Here is a 26,480-nt window from a genome sequence, read left to right as displayed (position 1 = left end):
GTAACTTACAGCCACCTGGGTAATCAGAATATCAATTTCAGTGTCTGAAATTCATTGCTAGACCAATATCTGAATTTCAAAGATGGTACATATATCTGTACATATTCCTAAATAAAAGTACTGTAATGTACTGTAATTCCAATTATATGTTGTGAGACAGTTATTACAATGCTATCTGTATGAATATTGCATTTTTATTGCTAGAAAGACTCAGCCCTTGCATTTACTAAAGGGAAACACTGCCTAAAAATATGAAAGAAAAATGTTGAATAAATAGCCCTCACAAAAACACTTAATTTAAGGAGTAAAGAACAATACAATAATCTTAAAAAGACAGACTACCTCAAATGAAAGATAAATATAACACCAATAGCCCCTGTCCAACCATTCAGGAAAAGGTATGAAGTAAACAGTTTGGCTTCATACTATCCCTTGAAGGTCAACTGATTCAGGTTCTGCCAAATCAACAGGGGAAAATGAATTCCCGAGTTAAGTCCCTCCATTCCCTGTCACCAGCCTCTAAGCTCTCAAATATCTATTATCTTAAAGGCATCAGCTGTTCTCAAATGCTGTGTTGGTGCATGGGGTAAGAGGCAGTCCCTCAGGTAGGTAAAACTAGCCACCTAAGGCTGAAAAGGTAAGTATCAGCACTTCGATTTGCACCTGCGAGTAGAAAAATCAGTGCACTCTTTGGGGGCACTGGTATAAAATGCTTCTTTTCAGACAAGCTGCTGCATTATTCACCAGTTCCATTTGATTTGCCCCATGTACAGTATATTGCAGAAATCCAAACTGGAGGTTACACAAACAGTGGGGGTGGTTTACCAATGGTATTATTTTTGGAATTTGATGGTGGTCATTGCTATATTTCCTTTTTTCCATCAATGACTGGGCTCTCAGGCAAGATTTATGCAATTATTACTGTGTGTATACTTATGGTTTATGGAGTAACAAAGCACTGTACTCAAATAGCATTCTGCTGTGCTGGAAGACGACTTATTTAAGGCTTATGCCTTAGTCTTTATCATCTTTATTTTAAGGTACATTTAATTGTTTTTAAAACATCAACAAAATAACGATCGATTAAATATGTTAATTATGAGAGTTCTGAAAGAGGGAGTATGAGAATTAAGGGACTACTCAACATTAATGCTTGATTCATATCAAGTCCTAAGTGTGTCTATCAAAATTTCCAGTTACTGATTCTTTTGTAGCTTTCACACACTTGTGGAAGGTAATCTGTGTGGTTTGTTTTTTTCTTTCGTTCTCAACTGGGAGAAGACAACAGGAAAGCGTAAGAAATGCAAGAGTATAGTCAGTAATTAGTATTTGTTCAAAGGAACACACCAAACTGCAGAAGTGTTTCCTTTATTAATATGAATGATTGAAATTATTCCAAAAAAAATCACAGAGCGGTTAAAATTGACAGGCCTAGAATAGTGGAACAAAAAGACCTCATAACAGGTCCACTTGGTTAGAAGATCAAAAATATGAAAAGTTTGACAGTCAAATTCAAATTTGATCCATGTAACATGATTTGGTTTCCATTTTACAAAGTATTGTTTAACAGGGCAGTTCAGACTGGCTTGTTTTAGGAATGTTTATCTTTTAAGGTTACTGACTTCCAGGGTCAAGCCTGGCCTTTATTCTGCAATGATAAATATTATAACACTTCTGGTGCTTGGATGAAATGACAGGAGTGATGACCAGACAATTGCTTACGCAAACCAAATCTCATTCCATTTACTTTTGCAGAAGGAAGACCTGCTCAGCCCTTAAGGGGGGCTGGACTTTTTCTTTATTTACATTTACTTTTCTGTTTTACAATAGAGCATGCAGCAAAGTAGTTTAACTATCCCTGAGTCTACAGAATTCCTGCTCTGACAAACCTGTTAAAATATATAGACCTGTGTACAAGTTACATCCCATTGAATATATAATATCTTTTAAACTGAAGTTATATTCAGAAATGTGACTAAATTGGCATTGTGGGAACCACATAATTATTGTATCCTATGGTTTTCACATTGAATCTGTTTACTATTGTTTTTATTTGCCCAACTGTCAGGCCTGCACACTCAACTTGTGATCTTAGTGTGCATTTTCACTTGCAATAAAGATTCTGCAGATCCAATTCTGTCCACAGTCACAGCATTCAAACCAACTCAGATGAAATTTCCAAAAGTGCAACTGAGGACAGAACTTGACCATGCAACTGGAAACTGGTTTATACTACCACTGATTAGGTACAATCTAGAAATCAGTCAAGCTTGTTTTTTTAGAACAGTGTAGGCTCTGTAGTTCTAAACAAGATAAAAGAGTAGCATAAACTTTTGGCCACTAATAAAAGCAGAAAGGATAGAGAACACCCACATGGATTAAACCTGCTGAGTAAGAAAGTGCCATTTTTACATAATCACTTTTCTGAACATAACTGTTCTTTAAACATAACCTTTCGATTAACAAAAAAAAAATCAGAGATGGTAATTTCCCTGATGCTGTCTTCCCAAAGCATTCCTAATAAATCTGAGGCAAAAACCATGTGCTACCATGTTAAAAATAATGTGAGCAGTGTGATGAATAGTGTGCTTCAACAGTATCTGTCCCAAGATGCACCTGTATTCTATCTAACCACACAAAGCTAAATCCCCAAAATATTACTTGACCTGTTTTGTGATTTTAACAGCAACATGAAGATATTATTTATGCACTTAATTTGCTTGCATCTTAGGGAAAAGAAAAAAATGAAATCTTCTTTGCTTAATAATGATAGCATTTAACTAGTTCTAATTAGGCTGTGAAGTTCACACATTGAGGTGAATGGGATCTGAGAAGGAACAAGGATCACATTGTGCTGTTGTTTTTTGTTGCTTACCAACGTTTTCTGCAAGATTGGATTATCAGAGAAGTAGCCCTTCTATTATTCTTGACAATGAAAAAAACATACAATTTTCTTTTTAACTGAAATTTTAGAATTTGCAGAATATTGTATAATGTAGTAAAAAAAATCTCAAGGATCAGTCATTTTTCCACTGATGCAATCTTTTCTCATCCCTGATGTTCAGTCAGGGGTTTGGTTGTTCCCCGTCACACCCTCACTGTTGTTTGATTGGGGTTGGGGGAGGGAGGGATTTGCTGTGTGTGTTTGAGCAAGGAACTATCAACATCACTGTTGCAGCAACACACACAGATGCAGCGCTCCTGCATGACAGGCCCCTATGTTCTGATCAGGCAGGAAGAATGTGCACTGGGCTGTCACAAAGGATCAGGGCTTCCCTAGGCTCTACTAACATACCTTAGCAAATGCCTAGTATCAGGCTCAGAATTTGTCTTCATTCATGCATTGTTTTAAGTCCTCCACCCCAGAATAAACAAAGCTCACACTCCTCAGCGAGGAGTCAGTCTTTGCCAAATTTCAAGTTAAACACTTTGGTCACTTTTGCTTAAGACTTAGTAAAAATGGTGGTTAGACTATTTTTACAATTACTGTAACTCCAGAAAGAATGTTATTTAACCCTTCTTCCAAAAGGTTCACCTTCAGACAGAGACCAACCATGGAAAATTTTAGCCCCATAAGTAAATGTTTCAGAGAATTACCAAGCATGTGAAAGCAAGATTTATAATAGCAATTGTGTTTGAACCTTTTCTATAGAAAACACAAATACCACCTTCACCTATTTAATGAATATGTAATACACAGAATTATTTTAAAACTGAAATTGCTTTTCTATATTGCAAGACTTTTTCTTCAATAAAACATATGTAAAAGCATATCAGGAGTGATAACACTGGTCTACAATTTTTGAGAAGTCGTCTGCTTCAGTGATAAAATGTCCTTTTTATTATGTATTTTGATGTGCTGAATTCAAATATGACAATTAAAACAACTGATTGCCTACTGTTTCTAAGTTATGTAGGTTTTTACATTTTATGTCTATGTATATTGTGTAGATAGTACAGTTTTAATCATAAATTGTAAACCTAGGTCTTTTCATGTGTTTATGGTTGCTTTACATGATAATATTTCACCTGTCCTGTTTATGTAACACTTTAAAAATCAGCAAAAGGGTTATATAAATAAAATTTATTATGAAACAAAAGGCAAAAAACTATTATGTATATAGTTTAGTCCTATTCAGTGTCTACTCGGCGCTTCTTGGCTTGTCTCTTGTATTCATTAAATGGAGTATCTCTTGTCACTGTCCAGCAATAGTCTGCAAGCATTGATGGGCTCCATTTGCCCTGATAGCGTTTCTCCATTGTTGCAATGTCCTGGTGAAATCGCTCGCCGTGCTCGTCGCTCACTGCTCCGCAGTTCGGTGGAAAAAAATCTAGATGAGAGTGCAAAAAAATGTATCTTTAGTGACATGTTGCAACCAAGGCTTTTGTATGCCTTGAGGAGGTTTTCCACCAACAACCTGTAGTTGTCTGCCTTGTTGTTTCCGAGAAAATTTATTGCCACTAACTGGAAGGCTTTCCATGCCATCTTTTCCTTGCCACACAGTGCATGGTCAAATGCATCATCTCGAAGAAGTTCACGAATCTGAGGACCAACAAAGACACCTTCCTTTATCTTAGCTTCACTTAACCTTGGAAATTTTCCACGGAGGTACTCGAAAGCTGCTTGTATTTTGTCAATGGTCTTGACAAAGTTCTTCATCAGACCCAGCTTGATGTGTAAGGGTGGTAACAAAATCTTCCTTGATTCAACAAGTGGTGGATGCTGAACACTTTTCCTCCCAGGCTCCAATGACTGTCGGAGTGGCCAATCTTTCTTGATGTAGTGGGAATCTCTTGCACGACTATCCCATTCACAGAGAAAACAGCAGTACTTTGTGTATCCAGTCTGCAGACCAAGCAAGAGAGCAACAACCTTCAAATCGCCACAAAGCTGCCACTGATGTTGGTCATAGTTTATGCACCTCAAAAGTTGTTTCATGTTGTCATAGGTTTCCTTCATATGGATTGCATGACCAACTGGAATTGATGGCAAAACATTGCCATTATGCAGTAAAACAGCTTTAAGACTCATCTGCGATGAATCAATGAACAGTCTCCACTCATCTGGATCGTGAATGATGTTGAGGGCTGCCATCACACCATCGATGTTGTTGCAGGCTACAAGATCACCTTCCATGAAGAAGAATGGGACAAGATCCTTTTGACAGTCACGGAACATGGAAACCCTAATATCACCTGCCAGGAGATTCCACTGCTGTAGTCTGGAGCCCAACAGCTCTGCCTTACTCTTGGGTAGTTCCAAATCCCTGACAAGGTCATTCAGTTCACCTTGTGTTATGAGGTGTGGTTCAGAGGAGGAGGATGGGAGAAAATGTGGGTCCTGTGACATTGATGGTTCAGGACCAGAAGTTTCATCCTCTTCCTCGTCTGACTCAAGTAGGAATGATTCTGGTGCATCAGGAACCGGCAGTCCTTCTCCGTGGGGTACTGGGCGTATAGCTGATGGAATGTTTGGATAATGCACAGTCCACTTTTTCTTCTTTGACACACCTTTCCCAACTGGAGGCACCATGCAGAAGTAACAATTGCTGGTATGATCTGTTGGCTCTCTCCAAATCATTGGCACTGCAAAAGGCATAGATTTCCTTTTCCTGTTCAATCACTGGCGAAAATTTGTTGCACAAGTGTTGCAGCATATGTGTGGGGCCCACCTCTTGTCCTGATCTCCAATTTTGCAGCCAAAATAAAGGTGATAGGCTTTCTTAACCATAGTGGTTATACTGCGCTTTTGTGATGCAAAAGTCACTTCACCACAAACATAGCAGAAATTATCTGCACTGTTCACACAAGTACGAGGCATCTCTGCTCACTTTGGCTAAACAGATATGTGTCCCATTGCAAAATCAAACACTGACAAATAAGAGAGCACGACACTGTATGATTTCTAGAGCTGATAGAGGGCAATTTGTTCAGCAGAGTGATGTAAGCTTCGTTATGATTGCATCATCCATGACTTCTAGGAATAACATGATGCAATTCATATCATGTATGACGCAATACCAGCTTCAGATTGCATCATTCATTGTTTTGCCTAAAAAGCAAGTACTGTCCAAACCCAGTCATAGATTTATTCATAGATCCAGTCAAAGATGTATTTTAGTCATTTCTGGTTTAAATTGAGATCCCTTCCCTTTATAACTCACTTATCCTCCGCTATTCCCAAGTCAAGGGTCGTATATACTGACCCAATAGCATAACTTGAAAACTAGAGCCAATCAACAATTTTAAGCATCATTTTCATTCTCAGTGACCCAGAATTAGTAAAGTTTGACTACATTTATTTCAGAAGCATTTTGGCTGTAGAGCAGTGTAACAAGTATGTGTTGCATGAATAGGGAATTCAAATAATTTGGCGTGAAATTCTCAAAATATCCACAAAGCTCTTAGTAATCAGGTCTGTAAGGAGTTGGGGTAATAAACTCCCCTTCCGCCAACATGGGGCAAGCTACAGTACCCCAGTAGAAACGCCTCACAAGGCAGTGTTTCTGTTTTGCTGAAGTAGTGACTACTGCTCCTCCATGTTCCTCAGCAGGCATCTGCAGAAGCAGGATTTGCAGAGGAACTTCCTCCAGTTCTCCTCTTCATGCCATCCAACAAACTCTAAGCTGGTGCAGGGGCTCTTTTTTGGTACACAGTGATCCCAGGCCTTCTTGTCCCCTGCGGCTGCTGCTCTGCTTGTGGCAGGAGAACTGAGTCCTGCCGCGAATGGGCCTTCTGTCACCGTGTGAATTGCACCATTATGAACAGCTGTCTTTGTAGAAGTCTTTTAAAAATTAAATTTCTCTTCCACAAAAGAAAAGACTATCAGAGATGCACATCTTAGGCAGCTCTATTAATAGTGACACAGGAATTTCAGGTTGTCTGGAACAGGTTGAGCAAGTGGACTATAATACACAAAACCCTTTTCTACAAGCAATATACCATGAACCAAAGCGATTTTTTTGTATCTCGTGTAGTTCTTACTAATTAATTTTGCTCACTCTCTTTTTTCCTACATCTGTTCCTATTTTTCAAATGTATTTTGTTTTATAGAATCTATGTGTGACTGTTCTGAACATAAAGCAGTTCAAACTGGATACTAATGTTTAATTTTTTCTGAAATCCTGATGATGACAATGCAACTCCAAACCAATCTCAGTACATTACATCACTGCTGTGGGTAAACTTCAAAAACTATTCCAGATGGCATTCCTAGTCAGATGGGAATTTATCCTGTTCTTGAAATACCAATTTGTAATGAACTGGTCTTGCTTCATTAACATAAATAATAACTTTTTCAACTGTAACACTGTATTTATACAGTGTTTTCAGAATGCATATAAAGCTGCTGGTTGAAGCAAGATCACTGGGGAGTATTAGACACTTGCCAAACATATATTTAAAAATAAAGTGTGAGACAAACACATACACATAAGATAAGAAGAAGCCTAATGACTGCACGACTCATTTTCATGTTTTTGTTGCAACTGACTTCTAGTGAAATAGTAGCAAGTAAATTAGTCCTTGTGATTTCTCTACATACTGAACAAAATTGTGCCATTATTTACACCAGTGCAACCTCACTAACCTCAGTGAGATTGCAAGGGTAGTATGGAGGTCAAAGTTTGCCCCACTATCAGTACCAGGCATTCAGAAATTGTATAAAAGTTCTGTGCATTCATGAGCGCACACACACTTTACAGTTTTATATTTACTCACACAAAGAAAAATACTGAGAAAAAAATTTACTGATATATGAAGCTGCACTTTGATTTTCAGGGGAAAAAAAGAAAGTGTATAAAAATCCATGCTCACTCACTTCTGCTGTGAATCACTCTGGTCTGTAGATGGGATTGTCAAACACTCATCATGGCCATGAAAAAAACGCACTACATGCCCACCAAGTAGATATCCTGGAGAAGAATCATATTACCTAATTAACTTGTGGAGACATTGATAAAAGCAATAATATTTGTGAAGTCCACAGTTAAAATACTGACTAAATACAGATTTTACATCAGCAGTGAAATTAAATAAGTACATACAATAATTTGTATGACATCAAATGTATTCCTTTAGTATGATATTGTTTTCAACAAAAAAAAAGTCTGCATTGAAACTGAAGATGAAAAAAAGAAAATAAGTATCCCAGACATTTAAGAGCTAAATTAGGATTCAGAGATAGGCAACTGGAAATTAAAGCTTCCATAATTACTATTGTTTTGAGAGTGGCATTTTGAAGCAAAAGCATAGTCAAATGCATATTATTATAGTTTTGAGATAGAAGTGAGTTTTCGAAATTATTGAAATTTAATGTCTACTGTACAAAATGTCTTGTTAAGTGAAGCTATCAGCCCATTTTGACATTTATAATGTGTGTCAAAATCAAAACTGCATAGCAATAGAAGGTGATTGAGGCAGAGAAAAAACACTTAGCTATTCTGCAGATTTAGATTTTAATGGAGGCTATCTTTCCAACCCATTTAACACAAAGACTTCAGGTCAAATGTAGGCAGTTTGCTGCACAGCACAAAAGAAGAAACGTGATTAATCAACATCTTACAGTGAACTGTTCTAACGTCACCAGTCAAATCTGCGCTTTTTAGTTTTTTAAAAAGAACACACCTCTAAAGTGGGGGAAAGGTTAGAGCAGCAGTTCTCAAACTGTGGGTTGGGACCCCAAAGTGGGTTGTGACTCTGTTTTAATGAAGTCGTCATGGCTTGTGTAAGACTTGCTGAGGCCCAGGCTCAGGACCGAAGCCAGAGCTCCACCATCCAGGGCTGAAGCCCTCACTGGTGGGGCTCAGATTACAGGTTCCCCGCCTGGGTCTGTTTGCCAGTGAATCATTGATATCTACTCTGAAAATTATATTTTAACCAGTTTTGCACCCACCTTCCAGTAATTTCATCTTGTTTGCTTATGAGAGTTTCATTTGGGGCTGTGTCAAAAGCCTTACTAAAATCAAGCTATATCACATCTACTGCTTCCCCCCCATCCACTAGGCCACTCGCCCTGTCAGAGAAGGAAATTAGGTTGATTTGGCATGTTCTTGACAAATCCAAGCTGGCTATTCCTTATAAATCTATTGCTTAATAATTTGTTTCAGTATCTTTCCAGGTAACAAAGTTAGGTTGACTCATCTTTTTGTTCCCTTTTTAACCAGAGGTACAGTTTGCCCTTCTCCAGTCCTCTCAGGCCGCATGAGTTTTCAGATAATTGTTAATGGTTCCAAGATTGTTTCAGCTAGTTCCTTAATTACCCTAGGGTGAATTTCATTAAGCTCTGCTGACGTGAATACATTTTACTTATTTAAATATTCTTTAACCTGTTTTCCCCTATTTTGCCTATGTTCCTTCCTCCTTGTTAATACTGTGTTGAGTATCTGGTCAACATTCACATTTTTAGTGAACCCTGAAGCAAAATAGGCATTAAACACCTCAGTCTTCTTGATGTGATTATTAGCTCTCCTTCCCCGCTATGCAGAATATCTACATTTTCCTTCATCTTCCTGTTGCTCCTAACATATTAAAGAACCTCTACTTCTTGCCTTTTATGTCCTTTGCTAAGTATAACTTATTCTGTACCTTAGCTTTTCTGATTTTGTCCCTACATGATTGTGCTATTCTTCTGTGCTCATCCTTAGCTATTCATCCTTGTTTCCACATTTTGTAGGATTCTTTTTTGATTTTCAGGTCATTAAAATGATCCTGATGGAGCCACACTGGCCCTCTTATTATTCTTCCTATGTTTTCTTTGCATCCGGATAGTTTGCAATTTTGCCTTTAATACTGCCTCCTTAAGAAACTGCCAGCATTCCTGAACTCTTTTCATCCCTTAGATTTTCTTCCTATGGGACCTTACCTACTAGCTCTCTGAGTTTGTTAAAGTCTGCTTTTGTGAAATCCATTCTCCTTATTTTGCTGCTTTCACTCCTTCCTTTTTTTTTAGAATCATGAAAACTATCATTGCATGATCATGTTTACCCAAATTGCCTTCAACCTTCCGATTTCCAACCAATTCCACCCTGCTGGTTAGATTCAAGTCTAAACAGGCTCGCTCACTGGTTTCTTCCTTCATTTTGCAAAACAAAAAGTTGTCCCCAATACATTCCAAGAACTTATTGGATATTTTGTGTTTTGCCATTTTGTAACTGATGTCTGGGTAGTTTAAGTCCCCCAATTACTACCAGGTCTTGTGTTTTCAATATTTCTATGTTCCAGAAATGCCTAATCCACCTCCTACTCCTTAGTTGGTGGTCTCTATAGTAGACCTCTTCCATGACACCACTTTTATTTTCCCCCTCTTTTATCTGTATTCAGAAACTTTCAATTGGTCTGCCCCTCATCTCCTTCTGGAACTCAGAATAAGTGTATATATTCTTGATGTATAATGCAACACCTCTTCCCTTCTTCCTGCCTGTCCTTCTTGGACAAGCTATACTCCTTATAGCAGTCATGATATTTATCCCACAGAGCCTATGTCACACCAATTAAGTCACAATTTAGCTTATATACTAAGAACATAAGAACATAAGAACATAAGAAAGGCCGTACCGGGTCAGACCAAAGGTCCATCTAGCCCAGTATCTGTCTACCGACAGTGGCCAATGCCAGGTGCCCCTGAGGGAGTGAACCTAACAGGCAATGATCAAGTGATCTCTCTCCTGCCATCCATCTCCATCCTCTGACGAACAGAGGCTAGGGACACCATTCTTACCCATCCTGGCTAATAGCCATTTATGGACTTAGCCACCATGAATTTATCCAGTCCCCTTTTAAACATTGTTATAGTCCTAGCCTTCACAACCTCCTCAGGTAAGGAGTTCCACAAGTTGACTGTGCGCTGCATGAAGGAACTTCCTTTTATTTGTTTTAAACCTGCTGCCTATTAATTTCATTTGGTGACCCCTAGTTCTTGTATTATGGGAATAAGTAAATAACTTTTCCTTATCCACTTTCTCAACATCACTCATGATTTTATATACCTCTATCATGTCCCCCCTTAGTCTTCTCTTTTCCAAACTGAAGAGTCCTAGCCTCTTTAATCTTTCTTCATATGGGACCCTCTCTAAACCCCTAATCATTTTAGTTGCTCTTTTCTGTACCTTTTCTAGTGCTAGAATATCTTTTTTGAGGTGAGGAGACCACATCTGTACACAGTATTCGAGATGTGGGCGTACCATGGATTTATATAATGGCAATAATATATTCTCAGTCTTATTCTCTATACCCTTTTTAATGATTCCTAACATCCTGTTTGCTTTTTTGACCGCCTCTGCACACTGCGTGGACATCTTCAGAGAACTATCCACGATAACTCCAAGATCTTTTTCCTGACTCGTTGTAGCTAAATTAGCCCCCATCATGTTGTATGTATAGTTGGGGTTACTTTTTCCAATGTGCATTACTTTACATTTATCCACATTAAATTTCATTTGCCATTTTGTTGCCCAATCACTTAGTTTTGTGAGATCTTTTTGAAGTTCTTCACAATCTGCTTTGGTCTTAACTATCTTGAGTAGTTTAGTATCATCTGCAAACTTTGCCACCTCACTGTTTACCCCTTTCTCCAGATCATTTATGAATAAATTGAATAGGATTGGTCCTAGGACTGACCCTTGGGGAACACCACTAGTTACCCCTCTCCATTCTGAGAATTTACCATTAATTCCTACCCTTTGTTCCCTGTCCATTAACCAGTTCTCAATCCATGAAAGGACCTTTCCTTTTATCCCATGACAGCTTAATTTACGTAAGAGCCTTTGGTGAGGGACCTTGTCAAAGGCTTTCTGGAAATCTAAGTACACTATGTCCACCGGATCCCCCTTGTCCACATGTTTGTTGACCCCTTCAAAGAACTCTAATAGATTAGTAAGACACGATTTCCCTTTACAGAAACCATGTTGACTATTGCTCAAGAGTTTATGTTTTTCTATGTGTCTGACAATTTTATTCTTTACTATTGTTTCAACTAATTTGCCCGGTACCGACGTTAGACTTACCGGTCTGTAATTGCCGGGATCACCCCTAGAGCCCTTTTTAAATATTGGCGTTACATTAGCTAACTTCCAGTCTTTGGGTACCGAAGCCGATTTAAAGGACAGGTTACAAACCTTAGTTAATAGTTCCGCAACTTCACATTTGAGTTCTTTCAGAACTCTTGGGTGAATGCCATCTGGTCCCGGTGACTTGTTAATGTTGAGTTTATCACTTAATTCCAAAACCTCCTCTAGTGACACTTCAATCTGTGACAGTTCCTCAGATTTGTCACCTACAAAAGCCAGCTCAGGTTTGGGAATCTCCCTAACATCCTCAGCCGTGAAGACTGAAGCAAAGAATCCATTTAGTTTCTCCGCAATGACTTTATCATCTTTAAGCGCTCCTTTTGAATTTTGATCATCAAGGGGCCCCACTGGTTGTTTAGCAGGCTTCCTGCTTCTGATGTACTTAAAAAACATTTTGTTATTACCTTTGGAGTTTTTGGCTAGCCGTTCTTCAAACTCCTCTTTGGCTTTTCTTATTACACTCTTGCACTTAAGTTGGCAGTGTTTGTGCTCCTTTCTATTTGCCTCACTAGGATTTGACTTCCACTTTTTAAAGGAAATCTTTTTATCTCTCACTGCTTCTTTTACATGGTTGTTAAGCCACGGTGGCTCTTTTTTAGTTCTTTTACTGTTTTTCTTAATTTGGGGTATACATTGAAGTTGGGCCTCTATTATGGTGTCTTTAAAAAGGGCCCACGCAACTTGCAGGGATTTCACTTTAGTCACTGTACCTTTTAACTTTTGTCTAACTAACCCCCTCATTTTTGTATAGTTCCCCCTTTTGAAATTAAAGGCCACAGTGTTGGGCAGTTGAGATGTTCTTCCCATCACAGGGATGTTGAATGCTATTGTATTATGGTCACTATTTCCAAGCGGTCCTGCTATAGTTACCTCTTGGACCAGCTCCTGCGCTCCACTCAGGATTAAATCTAGAGTCGCCTCTCCCCTTGTGGGTTCCCGTACCAGCTGCTCCATGAAGCAGTCATTTAAAGTATCGAGAAATTTTATCTCTGCATTTCGTCCTGAAGTGAAATGTTCCCAGTCAATATGGGGATAATTGAAATCCCCCACTATTATTGGGTTCTTAATTTTGATAGCCTCTCTAATTTCCCTTAGCATTTCATCATCACTATTACTGTCCTGGTCAGGTGGTCGATAATAGATCCCTACTGTTATATTTTTACTAGAGCATGAAATTTCTATCCATAGAGACTCTATGGAACCTGTGGATTCGCTTAAGATTTTTACTTCATTTGAATCTACACTTTCTTTAACATATAGTGCCACTCCTCCCCCTGCACGACCTGTTCTGTCCTTCCGATATATTTTGTACCCCGGAATGATTGTGTCCCATTGATTGCTCTCAGTCCACCAGGTTTCTGTGATGCCTATTATATCTATATCCTCCTTTATCACAAGACACTCTAGTTCACCCATCTTATTATTTAGACTTCTGGCATTTGTGTACAAGCACTTTAAAAACTTGTCCCTGTTTATTAGCCTACCTTTTTCTGATGTGCCAGATTCTTTTTTATGTGACTGTTTATCATCTGATCCGGCCCTTACATTATACTTCTCATTCCTCTGCTCCTGACTATAACCTGGAGATTCTCTATCATCAGACTCTCCCCTAAGAGAAGTCTGTGTCCGATCCACATGCTCCTCTGCAGCAGTCGGCTTTCCCCCATCTCCTAGTTTAAAAACTGTTCTACAACCTTTTTAATGTTTAGTGCCAGCAGTCTGGTTCCACTTTGGTTTAGGTGGAGCCCATCTCTCCTGTATAGGCTCCTCCCATCCCAGAAGTTTCCCCAGTTCCTAATGAACGTGAACCCCTCCTCTCTACACCATCGTCTCATCCACGCATTGAGACTCTGAAGCTCCGCCTGCCTACCTGGCCCTGCGCGTGGAACTGGGAGCATTTCTGAAAATGCCACCATAGAGGTCCTGGATTTCAGTCTCTTCCCTAGCAGCCTAAATAGTTCTAAATAGAACTAATAGTTCCAGTTCATCCAGTTTATCCCCATACTCCTTATGGCACTCTCCACAGTGTCTGCACCAGGGGAGTTCTTCCCGGACAGATAAGAGGCTTTTAGAGCTCCTATAAGCAGCTCTAGCCTTTTTACCTAACATAAAGAAGCCAGAGACACCCCATATTTTTGCATTTAAGATGAGGAGGCATTTGCAGATCCCTGTTGCATCAGGATTTGAAAAGATATCTTTGTAAGAAGAATCAATAAGAAAACTCTGGAACACCAGAAAGAAAGCCTTGAATAACTTGATAGTACTGACCCAAAGATAGATTGATGCTACATATGATATACTGATTTCCATATGTAAATGGCCAAGTTTTAAAAATGTGACCTCCATTTAAGTAGGTGCACCTGCGTGCATGTATATTTTTCTAACACTACTGATAGACAGGTGCTATAGGCTTGCTGTGTATATGCACTCATATGCAAATGACAAATGCAAATTTTCAAACAGGTGAGTGTAAAAGTGCATAATTAAATAACTGGATACATCGGAGGTTTACACAAACATACAGATATTTGTATGTGTAATCCAGATATCCATATTACACTAAAGTATTAGCAAGCCTGATTTATGCTCATACAGAAATGTATGCACACTTTTGTGAACAAAAGATAAACCTAGGACCAGAATCACACTTAGAGATGCAGGTGATTATGCTTGAAAAACTAATGGGCAAAGATGCATACAGAAATAATTGAAGCCATTTTTTAAAATCTGGCCCACATATTCTGATATCAAGTATACTCTTTTCCAAAATACTGGAAAATAACCTTTTTGACAGAAAATTTTTTGCTATAAAAATTAACAGTAGTAATAATATAACAATACTAATAAAGCATTAACTGAGTCATTGAAAGTTAATGGCATATTTTATAATTAGTCCACAACATCCTGTGACAAGGCACCTTCTCGGGCTCACCAGCCTCATCTGCTTTTTGCCTTGGTGAGACAGGCTTGGGTAAAATAGTCCCTCTTGGTGGCACAGGGGAAGTCTGTTCCTTCTCTCCACCAGTCTTTTTAGCTTGTTTTTCTCCCTTATGGGAGGGAATGCAGCTTCCCTTCCTGGTGAGGCTCGCTGTCTTGCTGCTCCTGACCTACTGGTAGCAGGACTCTTTCTCTCTCCTTTTTTCCCTCCTCCCCACAGGGGAGGGTTTGAAAAGGTCTCAGGCAGCCCTTAGTTGGAATCAGCTGATCCTAATTGATCTCAGGTAACTCCCTCTCAGCTGTTCCTAATTGATTCTCTGGTAGCCCCTTCTCAGCTGAACCTGATTGACCTGTAGTTATCCCTCCTCAGTTGATAGGGAGGAGGGCCTTTTAACCCTCTGAGACTGTTTTCTACCCCCCTCCCTTGCAGCTGCCTGTCCTGAGTTTATCACAATCCTTAAAGTATAATTTTATGAGATTATTTCCATTCATCTTTTTTTTTTTAGTACATGCTCTGCCTGCAAAACAGACTCTCTCTAATAGGTGTTAAAACATTCACAAAAAAACATTCATAAAACATTCTTGCATCCGAAGAAGTGGGTATTCACCCACGAAAGCTCATGCTGCAAAACGTCTGTTAGTCTATAAGGTGCCACAGGATTCTTTGCTGCTTCTACAGAACCAGACTAACACGGCTACCCCTCTGATACTAAACATTCACAAGTTACTCATAGTTCTTCTTGCATTATTACAAATAGACAAAACTCTATCAAAATATTTTTGATGTTTAAGAGTAATGCACAGTTCATCCTCTGGGACTATTAATTGCTTAATTTATTTTAAAAATTAGTATATTCAGTGTTCATCATCTTAATGACAACAAAAGAAAGTTGTGTCCCATTGTGAGTCTCATCTCTAGTCATTAGATATCTTATATTAAATATATTCTGAATACACAGAACTTTGATAAGTGATTTGGTGTTACAATTTTTCTACATAATTATAGCAATATTCTGAAAATAAGGGTAGTCTTGCCAAAAAGCACTTGTGTTTGAGGGTTTTATTCTACTTAAAAAATTTGGCCTCAAAAGGTGATACAGAATGTAACAACTTGAGGACATTTGGTACCCATGAAAGTGAAGACCTAATAGCACTGGCTTGAACAAAGCATAATACAGATAGGGACGCCGCTCAAAATTCTCCCGTCAACCTAGCTACCACCTCTCAGGAAGGTAGAGTACCTATCTCAATGGGAGAATGCCTCCCATCAGTGTAGGTAGCATCTTCACTGAAGGGCTACTGTGGTACAGTTGCATTGCTGCAGCATTTTAAGTGTAGATATGCCCAATATCTTCTTACATGTCCTGTCACTTCTTTAAACTACAGAACATAAAAATGAAGTAATCTTTCCTGAAATTTCTATGCTGTCCATTTCCCACTTTTCTCCTTCACTTTTGTCTAAGTTTGTTGAAAAGTTCACTTTTCTCTGTGTTTATCTTTCATTCCCCCAATTCCTTTTCCTGTCATACCCAGGCTCTCCAAAACTTGCTGCTGCTTCTTATAATGTTTCTGTCATACCTCTTCCTCTTCCCTTACTGCCAAAAACATAGTTCACTTGGTGCTTCTTTCTTACCTACACTACCCTAACATCTTTCCATCCAGTTTCCCGGATTCTTTTCTTTCCAATGTGTTTTTCTGCATAATTAAGGTTAATTACCTGTAACCGGTGTGAAAGTAGAAAAAAAGAATAAAGGAAATTTCAATACAGTGTAGTTTGTAAGCAAAAGTCAGACTAGCTGTAACCCTAATAACGCAAAATTTGTAAAAGCAAAAATTGTGTAAGGCAAGTAAAAAAGAACTGTGTAAAAACTTGTGGCAACCTTGTGTTAAATAAGTAAAAAAATGTAGACTGTAGTCTAAAGAGGTAAAAAAAAATCAGAATAACATGTATAAACAAAATGCAGCTGTCGCCCATTATTGTATGAAACAAAGGGTATACATGCTTGCTGTAAATGTTTACCTGTAGAGAGACCTGTTTTGCTCGCTCTCTCCATGCAATTGCTAAAAAATAAAGTTTATCTAACTTGCTGCACCCAAACCTAAAAGTAAAAACTCTGTTTTTCTCCAACACTGGCATTCTTTGAGATGAGCCTCTGCTCAGTCCCACTTGTTGGACCAAGGCAACTGCACCACAAGCTTTTGGAGAGCACCATCCATCGGGGGCACTTTCCCCTCCTGGAGGGTTCCAAAGATATAAAAAAAGTGATTGGCCCCAACTGACCCTCAGTTCTTCCACTAATTCAGGAATTCCTAACCTGAGACTCCTAAAAAGTGGGGAACACAAATACCAGGGTCTCATCTCAAAGAACTCCAGTTACTTAATTTCTTCTTCAAATGGCTTCTGTATATTCCCACCCTTTTAGAAAGCAGTACAAAGCCTAGGAAGGCAGGCTGAGTTCTTCTAGATAAACAAGAACAGCAGGAATGCCAAGGAAGCATCAGTTCTGGCTGCCAGGTCAAGAGTGAATAGAGGTGAATGAACGTCTTGCTCTCTCAAAGCATGTTTTAATGTGGGGATTTTTTTTTGCTGAAAATACATGTACAGCTGCAGTTTCAGTCATGCAATATGGTGTGATGAAGACAGTGTGAGGGTTTGCCTTCAATGCTGCCTTTGTCCTGGATGAAGACTGACATTTTCAGGAGGCTGAAGCTGTCAGGTCATGATAATTGTGAAACATAGTGCATTTTACATGGACAACCTTTGGACCACAAAGGACAGACTCGTTGTGACATACTGGGGCACAATGCAGACTAGTGGGGGTCTGTGTCACCCCTGCCCTGCAACCATGGGGGCCTTACAATGCTTTGCTGTAGTAGCTCCCAGCTGGGATGCTCACAACAGTCTTCCAGCATGTAAGCCGCACCCTGAGTGTCTGTGCATAACTGCAGCCTGCTAGCCACACCCTGGCTTTCACCAGCCTTGGTTATATCAGGGTGACCCCAATGCATACATTTCTGGGGAAGATCTGGGACTGGGTATGTCCTGTACGATCCAGACCTCTACTGGACAGTCAGAGGAACGGGTAATCACTACCAGCCAGCATGGATTTACCAAGAAACAAATCATGCCAAACCAGTTTGATTTTCTTCTTTGACAGGGTAACTGGTTTGGTGGATAGGGAGAATGCTGTGGACATAATATACCTGGACTTCAGCAAGGCTTTTGACACAGTCCTACATGACATTCTGATAAGTAAGCTGGAGAAATGCAGGCTTGGCAGAACTACCATTACGTTGATACATAATTGGTCAAACAACCGCAGACAAAGAGTAACTATTAATGGAATGATATCAGATCGGATATTACACAGGGATCCGTTCTGGGTCCAGTGTTGTTTAACATATTTATTCAAGATCTGGATGTAGGAATAGAGAGTTTACTAATCAAATTTGCAGATGACGCAAAGCTAAGGGGGTTGCAAACCCTTTGGAAGATAGAGCTAAAATTCAGACGGATCTTGATAAATTGGAGAACTGGGCTATAGACAACAAAATGAAATTCAACAAAGACATATATAAGTGCTACACTTAGGAAGAAAAACCAAATGCACAAATACAGAATGGGGGATAACTGGCTCGGCAGCAGCACTGCTGAGAAGGATCTAGGAGTTGTGGTGGATCACAACCTCAACATGAGTCAGCAATGTGATGCTGTTGCAAAAAACCCACAAAAAATGCAATTTTAAGTTGCATTAACAGAGTCATAACATGCAAATCACAGGAGGTGATAGTACCACTCTACTTAATGCTGGTTAGGCCTCAGCTGGAGTACTGTGTCCAATTTTGGTCACCAACATATAGAAAGGATGTGGAGAAATTGGAAAGGATCCAAAGGTGAGTGACAAAAATGATCAAAGGAATGGAATGCAAGCCATATGTGCAAAGGCTGAAGGAACTGGGTATATTTTCTTTGGAAAAGAGATTAAGGGGGGACATGATAGCTATCTTCAAATATTTGAAAGTCTGACATAAAAAGATGGAGAAAAGTTGTTCTCTCTTGCTACAGAGGGCAGGACATGAGACAATGGATTCAAACTATAGCACGGCAGATTTAGATTGAATCTCAAGAAAAACTTCCTAACTGTAAGAACAGTAGGACAATGGAACAGACTGCTTAAGGAGTTGTAGAAGATCCTTCACTGGAGGCTTCCAAAAGGAGGCTGGATAATCATCTGTCTTGGATGGTTTAGACCCAACAAATCCTGCATCTTGGCAGGGGGTTAGACTAGATGACCTTTGCAGTCCCTTCTATTCCTATGGTTCTAGAAGTCTATGATTTAATGAAATGCCAACAAACAATTCGAGTACACTGTGTGAGATACCAACACACTGTACCTTCTGTGGTTAGAAGGAATTGAGGAGAGGTTGGGGCACTCTTCCTTTTAAACCCTTGGAATCCTCCAGGAAAGCAGAGAGAGGGAGGGGTGAGAAGCCCCAACAGACACTGCTTTCCAGAAGGTTCCAGAAGTTTGGGGTGAACAAGCTTGATCCCACAGACAAGAATATACAGAGGCCACTGAAATAAGAAAATTAAATTACTGTCAAGGCTGAATCCTCACTCTGTCACTCCGAGTGCAGAAGTGGGAGCCCACAAGGATTTAAAAAATTAATACTTGCCACTCCAGGCTTGTATTACACTCCCAAGATTACAGCTTTTCTCGGGCCATGGCTTAGTAAACGCTGCATCCACCCAAATACAAAAACAAAAACAAAACAACCTTTTGAACCCAGGAAGGAGCACTTGGAATTCCTCTCTGTGGGGTACCCTTAAGCCCTTTCATCCCCACCACTCTGGGGAAGAGCTGAGAAAGAAAACAAAGGAAATTAGCTGTGGCTACCAGCTAATCAAACAACATACACAAACCTCTTAGGACACCAAAAATCCAATTCTGTTCTTAAAAAAGGCAAATTTTATTAAAAACAAAAAGGGAAAATTACATCTGGAATTTAGGCTTTTGCTAGATTTTAGAAGAGCAATTCCAAAAATCAAGTACCCATAATAGCTTTCTTGGGGGTTCAGCTTAAAGTTTACAAGCAAACAAAAGCATCTGGGGTTAGCACAGAGGAGATCCACAAGCCAAAATACAAAATAAACCTGATTGCGTCTAACTAAACATTCCCTATCCAAATAATTTCCTCTAGGTATGGAAGATGATTTTTCATACCTGGTTCAAGCCTTACACAGCATTGCTGCTCCATCCCTGCAGTCCAGAGAACAACAGACAAAGGGAAAGTTTCTTTCCCAATTTTAAAAAATTCTACCTTCCCACGGGCTCTTTTGGTCAGGTGCCCAGTCCTTTTCTTTTACCTGTAGGGTTGTTAACCCTTAATAGGTAAAGCAAGCAGAGAACGGACCAAGAGGGATTTTACAGCCAACTGGCTGGCTGGGTGTCCAAAGGGAGCTACTCCCATCCCCACTTCATGTATCACACTTACTTTTAAGGCTCTACACAACTCTGCCCCTGCCTAAATCCTTCTTCAGCTCTGCCATCTTCCTAGCTAAATAACTATTTCTCAAACTTAATTCAATCCAACGTCCTCAATCCCAACTACCTTTTTGCCACCTTTGACTCACTCTTCAATTCTTCCCCTTCCTTCTACCTTCACTTCTGTCTTCTACTTGATCACCGTGGACAACAGTGCCATCCTGCCTGTCACTCAGGCCCATAACCCAGACATCATCTGCAATCTGAACCTCTCTCTCAGTCCTCCCATCTAGATAATGTCTAAATCTTGCCAATTCTTGCAACATATCGTCTCTAAAATATGGCCTTCTCTATCCATCCACAAAACTAAACCTCTCACTCCAGATGCTCATCATCTTGCAACATCCTTTTCTCTGGCCTTGATATATGCAATCATGCCCCATTCAGATCCATCCATAATGCTGCTGCAAAGATAATTTTCCTAGCCTATGCTTTCACCACATCAGCCCTCCCTTTGCATCCTTCCTTCTCTGTTACAACAAACATAAGATTCTGGTCTTTTTTTTTTCAACATCTTTCATGGCCTATCATCTGTTATTCAGTATCAAGAAGTTGACTCCTGCCTCCAATCAGCTCATGATGCCACCCTTCATCACCTACCTGTTAAATTTTCCAAACAAGTCATCACCTTAATGCTTCCTTCCATGCTGCCGTTCATGCTTGGGAGGAGCTCCCCATAAACATCTCAAATCTACCTCACTATCCTCCTTCAAAAAGCCCTCCTTAAAACCCCCTTTGCCATGACCCCTACAAAAAACCGTGACAATGGTTAGACCACTGGTGTACTGAGACCACGGCCTACCATGCTGACCAACATCTCATTGATTCCTTGTACTCCCCCATTGGCCTGTCTGTATCCATCTATTGTCTCTTGTTGGTTTATACTTAGATAGTAAGCTTGATAGGGTGGGGAACATCTTTTTGTTCTAGGTTTACACAGTGCCTAGCACAATGTGGTCTTGGTTCATAACTAGGGCTCCTGGGCACTATGGTAATACAAATAAATAAATTAAATCAATCTATTAATAATAATAAATCTTTTCTCTCATTGACCCTATCACACCTCCTTTGCTCTGCATATTCATCACACCTTGTTACTCCATTTGTCTTCTCTCACTCAACCCTTCATGCTTTGTACACCTACAATTACATCAACCACTTTACTTCTTACCAATGAGTTTAACTGTTGTGCTATCCATACTTCCCCTCTTGCCCGTCAGTCATCCTTCCTTTCTCTTTTATACTTATTTTCTATGTTTGTGTAATTTAAACTATGAAGTTCATTGGGTCAGGAACTATCTTTTTTATGTTTAGTGCCATGAAACGTTATATAATATTCACTTTTAACAATGTTTAACATGACAAACCTTCTTCAGTGCTACTTCCTGAGCATGTAGGATGGACATTCCAGAGTGTTTGCATAAAGGAGGCATCCACCTGAACATTTCCATTTGACATGGAGAGATGCTGTAACAGAGAGAAAACCATACCCCAGAGGGAGAACCATTAAAAGGATTTGCTATTAAATCTATTTAAATAAAATATTCTTTTCTCAAACAGTGGTCAAAGATAAATATTTTATTGAAAACTTACAATATCTCAGAAGTCTTTATACAATTTCTTGAAATCAGACACTTGTTTCACAACATACTATTATCAAATCTATTCAATGTTAATAGTAGTAGCAACAGCTTTTATTTCTGCTTAGAATAGGACAATCAAAAGAAGAGAATTTCTAAGATAAACGCCCTTACCAGGTATCTTTCAGAGGACACACTGACCAGGATAAGATCATCGCCAATTCGAACTTTTTCTCCTTCTGACCTCTGTTTAGAAGCAGGATGTATCGTCCACCAGCATGCCTCACCTACAATATACAGAGACGCTTATGCCAATTATTTAGTATATAATAAATATATAATTCTAAGATATGTAAATATCTCATAAAGCTACCTGTACACTAACATACAGTAAAGACTTACCATTTTTATAAGGATAATATTTGTCTTATAGACCCACTGTTTTTTCTCTTTTCTGACAATTCACACCTCCCATTTCCTCCAGTATTGTCAGTCCAGCCTCAATGAACCTGATACTGTAATTGGACATCCCCGCCCCCAACCTCTGAGGGTCATCAAACGTTCAGTTCAGAACCTGCCTCCTCTATGCTTGCTACAACCAGCGAGCTACTGGCTCATTTCCTACATCAGAGTTAACTACTATCAGCCTTTCATACCTTCCCTTGCCTGTTGTCCCACCTTCCACACACCCCTACCTCATTTTATCACTTCAACTGTGAGCTATATACCCACTATACAATTAAATTACACTCTATTTTAAAAGGATGTCTACTATCTGACAACATTGCTATGTTACAAAAGTAGAAATTATGGACCAATTCAATGGACTCTGCTGGTAGTGCTGACCCTACCTGCCCAGGAGAGACAAATTTAAAAATGACCACTCTAGAGCTCTTTCTCCACATACCTTGTGATATTCTGGTTTATTTTAACACAAATAAAACTCCCAGGGAAATTATGCAGCTTGTCCAATGGTTTCACACCCATTAATGCCTGCTTATGGAGAGGTTGTGAGCCAATGAAGAGTGGGAATTATACGCAAGTGGAAGAGTTGGCCAAAAATTAAGAGGGCAAAGAGCTGTTTCATTATCTAAGGCAATATATTCTTGAGGGTTGTTTTGCTCCTAACATTTACTCCTAACCTTTAAATCATAATTTTGACATTGCAAAGTCACGAATGAATTCTACAGAAATAATTATGGAGATTATGACATTAGATAAGAGGAGAAGAACTACTCCAAGGAAACAAATATTCTGGGTTTTTCTGTGGTAATATTCTTAATAAGGCTGTCAATTAATCACAGTTAATTCACGTGATTAACTCAAAAAATTAACTGCAATTTAAAAAATTAATCGTGATTAATCGCATTGTTAAACAACAGAATACCAATTGAAATTTATTAAATATTTCTGGATGTTTTTCTACATTTTAATATATGTTGATTTCTATTACAACACAGAATACAAAGTGTGCAGCACTCAATTTGTATTATTTTTATTACAAATATTTGCACTGTAAACATGCTAAAAGAAATAGTATTGTTCAATTCACCTCATAGAAGTACTGTAGTGCAATCTCTATCGTGAAAGTGTAACTTACAAATGTAGATTTTTTTTGTTACATAACTGCGCTCAAAAACAAAACAATGTAAAACTATAGAGCCTACAAGTCCACTCAGTCCTACTTCTTGTTCAGCCAATTGCTAAGATAAACAAGTTTGTTTAGATTTACAGGAGATACTGCTGCCTGCTTCTTATTTACAATGTCACCTGAAAGTGAGAACAGGCGTTCGCATGGCACTTCTGTAGCTGGCATTGCAAGGTACTTACATGCCAGATGTGCTAAACATTTGTATGCCCCTTAATGCTTCAGCCACCATTCCAGAGGGCATGCTTCCTTGCTGATAATGTTTGTTAAAAAAAATAGTGCATTAATTAAATTCGTGACTGAACTCCTTGAGGGAGAATTGTACATCCCCTGCTCTGTTTTACCCGCATGCTGCCATATATTTCATGTTATAGCAGTCTCGGATGATGACCCCAGCACATTTTTGATTTACGAACACTGTCACTGCAGATCTGACAAAATGCAAAGAAGGTACCAATGTGAGATTTTTACAAATAACTACAGCACTCGACCGAAGAATCTGAAGTGCCATCCAAAATCTGAGAGGGACGAGGTGTGCAGCATGCTTTCAGAAGTCTTAAAAGAGCAACAATCAGATGCAGAACCTACAAAACCCGAACCACCAAAAAAGAAAATCAACCTTCTGCCGGTGGCATCTGACTCAGATGATGAAAATGAACATGCATCCATCCGCTCTGCTTTGGATCATTATCAAACAGAACTTGGTATCAGCATGCACACATGTCCTCTGGAATGGTGGTTGAAGCATGAAGGGAAATATGAATCTTTAGTGCATCTGGCAGGTAAATACCTTGCGACGCCAGTTACAACAGTGCCATGTGAACGCCTGTTCTCACTTTCAGGTGACATTGTAAACAAGAAGCAGGAAGCATTATCTCCTGCAAACGTGACCAAACTTGTTTGTCTGAGCAATTGGCTGAAATAGGACTGAGTGGACTTATAGGCTCTGAAGTTTTACATTGTTTTATTTTTGAATGCAGTTTTTTTGGTACATAATTCGACATTTGTATGTTTAACTTTCATGATAAAGAGATTACACTATAGTACATATATTAGGTGAATTGAAAATATTATTTCTTTTGTTTTTTACAGTGCAAATATTTGTAATAATAAATAAATATAAAGTGAGCACTGTACACTTTGTATTCTGTGTTGCAACTGAAATCAATATATTTAAAAATGTAGAAAACATCAAAAAATATTTAAATATGTGGTATTCTATTATTGTTTAATTGTGCAATTATTTGTTTAATCACTTGACAGCCCTAATTCTTAATAAAGAACAAAGGGAAATAAACTCAATTTATAGGAGATATATAAGCAATGGATTCCAAATAGAACGTGTTTCCATAAAGTGTCAGTCATTTGTTTTTAAATATGCAGTGGTCAGGGGCGGCTCTAGGTATTTTGCCGCCCCAAGCATGGCAGGCAGGCTGCCTTCGGCGGCTTGCCTGCGGGAGGTCCCCGGTCCTGTGGATTTGGCGGCATGCCTGTGGGAGGTCCGCCGAAGCCGCAGGACCAGTGGACCCTCCGTAGGCATGTCACCGAAGGCAACCTGCCTGCCGCCCTCGCGGCGACCGGCAGAGCGCCCCTCCCACCCCCCGTGGTTTGCTGCCCCAGGCAAGCGCTTGGCATGCTGGTGCCTGGAGCTGCCCCTGGCAGTGGTTTGAGATTTAGTACATGCAAAGTAAAAAGCCCTCTTTTCTGCTGAGATGATTCCACAGTCCAGTTCAATAGAAAAAAGGCATATTTACTCATGAAATGCAGATTTGGTGCAAAAGCACGAAGATGTTATCAAAATACTTAACACATAAAAGCTCCTGTAAAGACTTGTTTTACTTTTTTTTTTAATGTGACGTGTGAAAAACCCTTTTTTGTACATTAACAATAAGACAAACACCAAGATAAAGTTGACCCTGCAGTTAGTAAGCAATACACATTACAAAGCCCAGGGGGCACATGGGACACCATTCAAAGTAACTCTGAAAGAGACCACAAAAATACCCGGATTGATTTTCACAGGAGCTTATTATCAAAGAGATAAAAATGCACATATTCTTTATGGCAGCATGCTAAAACAAATGGCAGCCAAACTTGTAAAGTCGCATCCATAATAGTAACTATGTAACAGACGGAAACCAACTACTAACTCCTTTCTGGAGTCTAAAAAGGAGTGAAGGAAAAACACTGTAAACTTCACAGGGTTCAGAGTAGAGGTCATGATGACAGCTAGCCCAGGAGGAAATGTCAAAGATCAGACTCCATGTGAAATGGGGGTATAGTATATACATGACTGTGTCATTCCATCACTACTCCCAAACTTTACTTTTATTATTATTTTAAAGATCAAAAAATGCCATCTATCTGCATCAATGGCTGGGGGGAACTCGATGGGACTGACACTGAAATGGGGACAGTCTCAGAACAAAGGGAGGGACACAAGTGTGAAGGGACTAAAGGTAGGTCCCTCCCCCTGGGACAGGGGGCCTGGTCTTTGGTTTATGGCTGGCAGCTGTTGGTCTGCTTTTTTCTTCTTTTAAAATGGCAGTATCATATTTTAGTTCTCTTTGGCCTTTGAGTCCTGGGAAGTGACTTAAAAGAAGTGGAGGCTAGAAACAAAACAAAACAAACATTTAAACTATCACTGTTATTGGCACTACTCCCTCAACATTAGTAATTAGGTTGTCAGGTTTCCATGTTGATT

General features: G+C 39.3%; 1 protein-coding gene across 1 annotated transcript in view; it reads right to left on the bottom strand.

The window, feature by feature from the left end:
• The window catches only part of RYR3 (ryanodine receptor 3), a 642,559-nt gene that overhangs the window by 458,492 nt on the left and 157,587 nt on the right, over positions 1-26,480 (bottom strand). The window contains 3 exon segments of the mRNA XM_045013234.1: positions 7,820-7,913; positions 21,916-22,015; positions 22,303-22,415. Coding sequence (XP_044869169.1) covers positions 7,820-7,913; positions 21,916-22,015; positions 22,303-22,415 — 307 coding nt within the window.

This window comes from Mauremys mutica, chromosome 4, assembly GCF_020497125.1.
Source record: "Mauremys mutica isolate MM-2020 ecotype Southern chromosome 4, ASM2049712v1, whole genome shotgun sequence".
Taxonomy (NCBI): Eukaryota; Metazoa; Chordata; order Testudines; family Geoemydidae; genus Mauremys; species Mauremys mutica.
Note: the sequence above shows the minus strand (reverse complement) of the source record. Positions and strands in the feature narration are given on the sequence as shown.